This window comes from Benincasa hispida, chromosome 10 (assembly GCF_009727055.1).
Source record: "Benincasa hispida cultivar B227 chromosome 10, ASM972705v1, whole genome shotgun sequence".
Taxonomy (NCBI): Eukaryota; Viridiplantae; Streptophyta; class Magnoliopsida; order Cucurbitales; family Cucurbitaceae; genus Benincasa; species Benincasa hispida.
The window spans coordinates 50,412,172-50,421,903 of record NC_052358.1 but is presented as its reverse complement, the minus strand read 5'-3'; the positions used below and the strand labels follow the sequence as shown (position 1 = coordinate 50,421,903).

The 9,732-nt window shown below is 36.5% G+C and overlaps 1 protein-coding gene across 3 annotated transcripts in view; it reads right to left on the bottom strand.

The window, feature by feature from the left end:
* Positions 1 to 4,068: 4,068 nt before the first annotated feature.
* The window catches only part of LOC120088181, a 12,313-nt gene continuing 6,649 nt past the window's right edge, over positions 4,069 to 9,732 (bottom strand). For 2 of the 3 annotated variants that reach the window (XR_005484851.1, XR_005484849.1), the window contains exon 4: positions 4,069 to 4,309. Coding sequence is in view for 1 of the 3 variants with exons in the window: in XM_039045297.1 (XP_038901225.1) it covers positions 4,456 to 4,561 (106 nt within the window). In the remaining 2 variants the exon portion in view is untranslated. The other variant, XM_039045297.1, reaches the window with a different exon arrangement.

Here is a 9,732-nt window from a genome sequence, read left to right as displayed (position 1 = left end):
CAAATTAGAAACTCCAATGATATGAGATTAATTGATTATGGACCTACAAATTAGAAACTCCAATGATATGAGATTAATTGATTAAACTCCTTTAATCGAATTAATCAATATTCATTAACTATCGATCACTCCACTAAAGATCGATAGCTGCACTTTTTGCACTGTAGATATATTCTGTGCCCATGGATATAACCAATCAATAGAGTGATGACTCTTCACAAATGCTCATAACTATAGCTGGGTTAAAATACTGTTTTACCTCTCTGCAGTTACATCTAATTCCTTAAGTACCTGATAACTGGCAGAAATTGACTAAGAATTTAAATGTTATTGAAGATAAAAATCAAGGTAAAGTTATAAGAAAATAAGTACAATTTCAAAAATAGAAAACAAAAAACTAAATTATTATGAAAAACAGGACCTTAGAATTTATATAATTCCTCGGTAAATTATAGTAAGATATAGATTATAATATGAATTTTGTACTTGAACTTTAAGAATTATCTATTTGGTCATAAACTTCTAAAATTATAAAGTTAGTCCTTGAGCTTTCATATTCTTTTAAAATTCACGAATGCACCAAACACAGAATTAAAAGTTTAGAGTCCAAAAAACTAAGGACGAAAATATCGTAAAAATATCGGTAACTCAGATTTATAGATATATCAGTGGATATTTAAATATCGATGGATATTCCAAAAAAAATCATGGATATCACAAAAATTTATAAAAATATTGTGAATTTTTTAGTAAAATTTTAGAACAAACTTATTTAAGTAGGAAAGACCAAAAAATCAGTATGAACTTAATGTTTCATTAATAAAGTTTAGGTCATACAAAATGAATGTCAAATGTTGGACTAATAAAAATAAACTTGAATAATTTGTAAATTAAAATTTGGATCAACAAGTACTTGATTCATAATTCAATAGTAACATGATTTTCATGGGATATTCCCACATTATATAAACAATAAAATATAAGTTAAACAAAAATGGAAAAAAAAAAACAGTGAATAAATTAAAAAAGAATAAGATAACTATAAAGTTCTTATTAAAAAATACCAATTATATAATAATTAATTAACAAAAAGTTAGACTATGAAGTAGAAAATATATTGATGGAATAAAAAGGATAAAAAGGAGAGAAGAGAGAGAAATGAGATGTAATGAAAAAAAGCTTGAAAATAAATAGCAAAAGTGATCTGAGAAAAAAGCCAAATATGATTTGTAAGGATATAATAGAAAATATTAAAATCTAAAAAGAAATTATGAATTAAATATTTAATTCAAGAGTTTATGGTCAAGTGAATTAGTGGTATAGTTTACAACCAAACATGATCGATTTAGTTTAAGAGTAAAATCAATCTAGTTTACAATCAATATTTTTTCTAAAAATGTGTATTTTCAAATATATTATAAGAAGTAAAATGAAATTTCAAAATAAAAAATAAATAGAATAAAAAGGGAAAAAATGGATGAGTGGTAAAGAGAGGATTGAAATTATGAACTAGAAAAAGAAAAAAATAACAACAAAATATAAATGATACCATTTACAAAAAAAAGAAAAAGTATATATATAGTGAGAGAATTAAAATAAAAAAATATATAATTAGAGAATTAAAAAAATAGATTGGAGGAGAGATGGTGGTTGAATGATAGAGAAAAAAACAAAGAAAGAATATAAAAATATAAATTATATAATAATTAATAGAAAGAAAAGCTAAACATATGTTGAGAGATTAAAAATGAAAAAACAAAGGGTAAGAGGAAATAAGGATGGGAATGAAACAGAAATTCTCTATAAACGTTGCAGAATTAAAAAATAAATAAAAAAAAATATCGCCGAGATATCCGCAATATCACCGATATTACCGATATTTTGATGATTTTCCATAAAAAAGATATTAATCATGGATATCTCTATCGGTATCTTGATTTTGACGATATTCGATGATATTTCCACGAAATATCACGATTTTTTCATCCTTGTCAAAGATAAAATTCAAATTTATATCTAATAATCAATTAAATTTTTAAAAGATGTCAAAATTGTCCGCATTTATTAAATACAAAATTAAAAATTTAGGCACTTATAAGATATAAAATTAAAAATTTACGAATTTATTAGATAATTTTAAAAGTTCAAAGACTAAATAGAGTTCTTTAACTAAAATTGTAAATTAACCTTGTTGAGGGTTGCTCAAGACAAAGCCCAAAGCTTACAGACAGATCCAAGCCTGGAAGCACGCGTCCCAAAAGAAAAATGTTAGTGTCTCGGGATTTTAGTCGCTAGTGAATATCTACTAATCAGAAAATAATTGAGATGGATCCACATTTGGCACCATGTAGCGCCAGAAATGTCCTTGACACTACTGCAATCACATGCAACCGTAGACGTGTGTTAGAGGATATGCTTATAAATAGCCCCATACGACTACTCCAAAGGGAGATGATAAGTAATATCCAAAGGAGAGACTTAATCTTTTTTCTTTTGTAGTTAGTTGAATTAGCCACTTCATTTATTAACTTACACATCAGAATGCAGATACAAAGATCTTTTACGCAGATCAACTTACAAAATATCAAAATTAGACCAATGGAAAGCGAACCAGGGTTAAGATCACCAGAGTTCCACAACGAAATTCAATACGGACGAAATTTGAGCACCAACAAACCTAACAATACACTTACTTCCATTCATGAAAGAATAAGAATGATGTAATTGAAGAAAAAGAAACATTGAAATTGGCTTTAATATCTTAGAAGAATATTCGTCCTCCCAAAACTAATGAATAAGAAGAACGGGTATATACCTAAAATCCATCATCATACTTCTTTAAATTAATATATTTCTGGTCTAATACTCCGATAACAATTTAACCTATAAATTAATACATAACTCCATAATTATACTTTAAAATTGTAATAATTTAATCTTTAAATTTTAGATTAAAATGATTTATCCCAAAATTTAAGAAGTAATGATTTCATCCATTTAATTTAAAACTCCTAACACTTTAAATCCATACTGGAAAATAATAATAATAATAATAAAATCAAGTGAAGTATCAATTTTTATCATGCAAGAATTAAATCTTTATTCTTTACAAATTAAAAAAAAAAAAACTTATAATTTTATAAACCCATTTAATCCTAAAACGTTTTATCTATTTACATATGCACAAGAAACAATATTATACCTTGACAACATTGTATATGTTAGGAACTAAGACATTATAATTTTTTAAGGTTATGGACTAAACCGTTCCACTAAATTTATTAGACTAATTCAAGAGAAAATATAAAGATACACAATTAAATCACCACATATTAAAGTTCAAGTAATACACCGTTCAATTAGTAAACGAACAAAGACGACAACTGCGAGTGTTCTTCTAACCCTACTTTTTCCCCTTGATGTAAGTTAGAAGGATTAAATAACCACGACATAAGAACCATATACAAAGAGAATTATAGTAGATATCAAGCAATCAAAAAAAGATTCAGAGATTTATAACCCATCATAACAATGCAAGACTAGAACAAAGAATGGTCAATTTGATTTATTACTTGGTTCATTCATCGGCATGATGAAATGAGAAGCTACATTAGTCATGCCCTGACAGACAATAAGAGATCAATTTTGACATGTGAGTTTTACTTGCAGTTAATCAAAGTAAAGGACGACCATAAATAGAACTCATAACTTCAGAAGCAAAAAACTTCACATACAATACTTTCAATGTAAAGAAGCCTTAGTCAGATGAGAACATTGCCAAGCAGATTATGATAGAATGCTTGCTTTATCACAAAGGAAATGAATGAAAGGTTTTGACATTATACCAACACAATGATCATACATGTTGAACAGAGGAGAATCTTTTTGCCACGCCCATGAGAGCTCGGTGAGCTCATGTGTATCTTCTCGATGCTGGAATATGCGTAAATATAAGCAACATGTAACGATCTGACCCCCTAGAACTTAAGTTAGGCTGTTACTAAAATACATGCATACATGACACTTAAAACGACACTCTTTTATGTTGAAATAAATACTAAATAGATAAGGAAGTTCAAAAGTTCTTTATTAAATGCAAGCGTCGAAAACAAGATTGGATACCTATAAATCATAAAGGTTAATAAATAAATATGAAAACAATTCTTACTAACAAGTTTGAACATCAAAACTAACATTAAGGGAAATATGAAAAGAACTTTAAATCTCTATATGCGGAAGCGTAAAAACTAGTCCCAGTGGCTCGATCACGGATTCTGCTTGTCCATCGTCGGTGCATCTCTACCCTTACCTGAAACATGAGAAAGAATGAGTATGAAATACTCAGTAAGTAACCCCACTACTGGGGTCAGGCTGGGCATTTATGTCCTCTAGATACCCACCTATGGCACATATACACATGAAATAAGAAGGAGACTGAGTCCTATCCTACCGTAGTTAAGCATGCCCCCTACCTCTAGTGAATTCCGAAGGAGACACAAACTGGTGAATCCCGAAGGAAACACAAACTGGTGAATCTCGAAGGAAACACAACTGGTGAATCCTGAAGGAAACATAAAATCTAAAGGGGCATCTAACTAATCAGTAAGGACAGTCACATGATCTCAACATCAAAATCACCACCGTACGAATCTATGACATACATGTAATCCTCGACATCATGGCTCTACCACATATACATATACCTCAACAGTATGTTCTACAACATTCAAGTATACATTAACATCATAGTCCTACAACATACATGTATGCCTTAATATCATCAGATCAGATACAATCATATGGAAACACAAACCATCTCATACTAACATTCAAGTATCTACGTGTATATTTAAACAATTCAGATCTCGTGCCAGAACATACTTTGGTTCAGATCATACTACATTCATCATGCTAACATTTGCCATAACATACACTCATCATGCTAGCATACAACTAAAGTCTGACCCTTGGGCAGTTCCAGTAGTAAGATTACTTACCTTAATCGAAAATCCACAGATAAAATCAGACAACCAAACGATGATAGCGGTTTGAAGTAACGACCCTAACATACGAATACAACCATTAAATTTCAGTCCAACAATAATTGCGAAACCTCAGATTCAATCCAAAATACCCAAAAGCTTACCCAGAGAACTTGATCAACAACCACTCCCAAGATTTTGACTCCAAAATCTCCTACTAACAGATTTTAAATCCCAATGGACGACGACTTGGAACCTTAAAGATATAAGGGTTAAGTCAAACTTAATTCAGTAATCGAAGCGTGCCCACAAACCAACGATAAGGACCAAAACTCTTACCAACATTCTTGCCGAACGATCTTGAATCCGCTGGACAGTCGCTGTTGTGATTTCCCAAGTTCAAATCTGAAATTAAATAAGGCGACTAATTTAATCCTTAATCCAAATTAGTGGGCATCCAAAGTCTTTCAAGAACCCTACCACCAAAGTAGATCTTACCCAAAAACTAAAAACCAAGCTACCGGAAGGCGGCGCGGTGGGCGGTGGAGAAACTGACTGGGCGAGCGGCGGTGAGTTCGGATCTGAGCAGTGAAGGGAGGCGGCGCGTCGTTCGGAATGGCAGTGAGGGAGGCGCGGTGGCGGAACTAAATGGGAAGTGAGGGAGGCGCAGTGGTGTTCGGATGAGGCGCGGCGGCGGATCTGGCAGTGAAGGGAGGCGGCGCACGTGAAGAAATTTTTAGGTAGTGAGGGAGGCTGCTCGTGCAGAGGAAGATGCGTGAGGGAGATGGGGATGAGTTTTTCTTTTTATTTTAAACTAATAATAATAACAATAACAACAACAACAATAATAATAATAATAAAGGAAAATAGTATAATTATAATTAAATCATTTCCTTATTCCACTTTATACTATTTAATTCCTTTCATTTTCCAAAGAAAATTAATTCCTGCCATTAATTTTCAACTTGAATTTCAAAATTGAATAATTTTCACGCTAATACTTAAATTCTCGCACTTATACTTCAAATCCAAAATTCCAAACATGCCCTCCAACTAAGGACAATTACTGAATTACCAAATAATAAAGTTATTGAAAATTACATTATTATTAAATAAAAAATGTGCGGGATGTTATATTCTTCCCCCTCAAAGAACTTTCGTCCTCGAAAGTTCATCCTTGAAAAAACTCCGGGTACTGAGCCTTCATTTCATCCTCTCACTCCCAGGTGGCTTCCTTGAACTGGTGGTTCTGCCATAGGACTTTCACAAAAGCAATTTCTCGGTGACGCAATGTTTTTACCTCTTTGGCGAGGATCTCTATGGGCTTCTCCTCGTAGCTCAAGTTGTCATTCAACTGTAAGGGCTCGTAGTTAACTACATGGGACAGGTCTGTCACATACTTCCTTAGAATCGAAACATGAAAGACATTATGAACTGCAAACACTGCTGGGGGAAAAGCCAAATGGTAAGCTACAGGGCCAACTCGTTCCAGGACTTCGAAAGGTCCAATGAATCTCGGACTCAACTTTCCCTTCCTGCCAAACCTCTGAATATCTTTCATGAGTGCCACTTTTAAGAACACTTTCACACCAATCTCAAATTCCAGGTCCTTACGTCTTACATCGGCATAGCTCTTCTGTCTACTTTAAGCTGTTTGCATACGAGCCCTGATCTTCTGTATTGCCCTATTCGTGGTCTGCACCAATTCAGGTCCTAACAATCTCCTTTCTCCTACCTCATCCCAACACACAGGGAACCTACAACTCTTCCCATATAGGGCCTCAAAGGGTGACATCCCAATAGTGGACTGGTAGCTGTTATTATAAGCAAACTCTATTAAGTGGAAGTGATCATCCCAGCTTTCTGAAAACTCTATGGCACAGGCACGCAACATGTCTTCCAGTATCTGATTCAATCTCTCTGTCTGCCCATCAGTCTGAGGGTGGAAAGCTGTACTAAAGTCTAACCGGGTCCCCAAAGCTGCCTGGAGACTTTTCCAGGAATTAGACGTGAAACGAGGGTCTCTGTCCGACACAATGGACACGGACACTCCATGCAATCTTACCACCTCCTTCATCTATATCTGTACCCACTTATTCACTGAAAAGGTGGGCTTTCCAAGTATGAAATGTGCTAACTTCGTAAGTCTGTCTACGACCCATATCATAGTGAAACCTTTGACTGTCCGAGGCAACCCCACGATGAAATCCATAGACACATGCTCCCACTTCCATTCTGGTACACTCAATGGCTGTAACAAGCTTGCTGGCTTCTGCCTCGGGGCTTTCACCTATTGGCACACCAAACACTTTCTGACGAACTCTGCAACCTCTCTTTTCATATCATTCCACCAGTAGTAACGTTTCAGGTCCTGATACATCTTGGTGCTGCCGGGGTGAATCGAAAATAAGGAACTATGAGCCTCTGACAATAACTCATCTTTAATGTCACTAACTGCTGGTATGCACAGGCGCCCTTGATAAATGAGGCCACCTTCTGCTGAAATCGAGAATTCGCTATCCTGGCCTGACTCCACCCTACGAACTCTCTTTTCCAGATAAGGATCGTCTCGCTGCGTATCAATAATCTTCTGCCTTAGGCTTGGTCGCACCGACAACTGTGCTAACTGTGCCATGGCCTTTCCCACAACCACTGCAATCTCTGCCCTCTCCAGTTCCCTGCATAAGTGAGTCTGTCTGGTAATGAGAGCTGCTGAATGGGCCACCTTTCTGCTTAAAGCATCTGCCACTACGTTTGCTTCTCCCGGGTGATACATAATTTCACAGTCATAATTCTTTACCAATTCCAACCACCTTCTTTGCCTCATGTTTAACTCCTTCTGAGTGAAAAAATACTTCAAACTCTTATGGTCGGTGAAGATCTGTATCTTCTCTCCATATAAGTAATGTCTCCAGATCTTGAGAGCAAAAACCACCGCTGCTAACTCCAAGTCATGCGTGGGATAATTCTGTTCATGCTTCTTCAGCTGACGTGAAGCATAAACGACTACTCTACCCTACTGCATCAATACGCATCCCAACCCATTCTTGGATGCATCACTGTAAATGACGAAACCACCTGATCCATCCGGTACTGTAAGAACTGGGGCTGAAACCAACCTCTGCTTGAGGTCCTAGAAACTGTTTTCACAAGCCTTATAAACAAATGTGCTCCCTTCCGGGTCAACTGAGTTAATGGGGCGGCTATGCGAGAGAAGTCCTTTACAAAACGTCTATAGTAAGCTGCTAACCCCAGGAAACTGCGCACCTCACTGACCATGGTTGGACGAGCCCAACCCATAACTGCCTCCACCTTTGCAGGATCCACAGAGACACCTTCCTTGGATACCATATGCCCTAGAAATGACACCTGCTTCAACTAAAATTCACATTTAGAAAACTTAGCATATAGCTTATTGGCTCTCAACATCCCAAAACTTTCCGCAAATGCTCCTAAGCTCGGCCTCTGTCTTGGAATAAATCAAGATGTCATTAATAAAAACAATCACGAAAGAGTCGAGGAATTCCTTGAACACCCTATTCATCAGATCCATGAACACTACTGGTGCATTCGTTAGACCGAATGATATCACTATGAACTCATAATGTCCATACCTCGAACGGAAAGCTGTCTTGGGTATGTCAATATCCTTTATCCTCAGCTAGTGGTATCCTGACCGAAGATCGATCTTAGAGAATACCGTAGCTCCCTGTAACTGGTCAAACAAATCATCGATCCTGGGAAGGGGATACTTGTTCTTGACGGTCACCTTATTCAGCTCTCTGTAATCAATGCACAGACGTAACGATCCATCCTTCTTTTTCACAAACAAGACAGGTGCACCCCATGGTGACATGCTAGGGCGTATGAAACCCTTGTCCAACAACTTCTACAATTGGACCTTCAGTTCCTTCAACTCTGCCGGGGCCATCCTGTACGGAGCCCTCGAAATAGAGGTTGTGCCTGACTCCAATTCAATGGCAAAATCTATCTCCCGCTACAGGGGCAGTTCGGGAAGATCTTTTGGAAAAACGTATGGAAAATCCCTCACTACTGGCTCCGAAGTCAAGGTGACTTCATTCTCTCTAGTGTCCACCACACTGGCCATAAAGCCCCATGCTCCTTGGTCAAATAGCCTACTGGCCTTCAATGCGGATATCACTTTGGGTAGAACTACGGTCCCAACCCCTTTAAACTTAAAACTGACTCCTGTAGGAGGGTTAAAGATGACCTCCTTACGGGAGCAATCTATACTGGCATGATTAGCAGCTAACCAATCCATGCCTAATATAACATCAAAATTGCACATATCTAAAATTATCAGGGTTACATCTAATGCGCGATTGACAACCTCTACCTGACATGCTTTTATCTTTTCTGTAGCTAACATGATCTCTCTTGATGGAGTGGAAATGGACAATGCAAATGGAAAAGGTTCTGAGTCTAACATGGCATGCCTCCCAAATACAACAGATATAAACGAGTGCGAAGAGCCAGAGTCAAATAAAACAAGAGCATGGTGTCCCAAAATGGGAAGTGTACCTGTCATCACGGTGCCTGACTTCTCAGTCTCACGCCGAGTGGTAGAAAATACCCTTCCCTGCTATTGTTGGCAGCTCGGGTCTCCTTGGAATGAGCTTACGGGTTGGCTCCTGTGTTTAGGCGCATTCCTCCTCGGGCATCTATTTGACATATGTCCCTTCTGGCCACATCGGAAACAAATCCCAGAGCCGGCTAGACAACGTCCCCA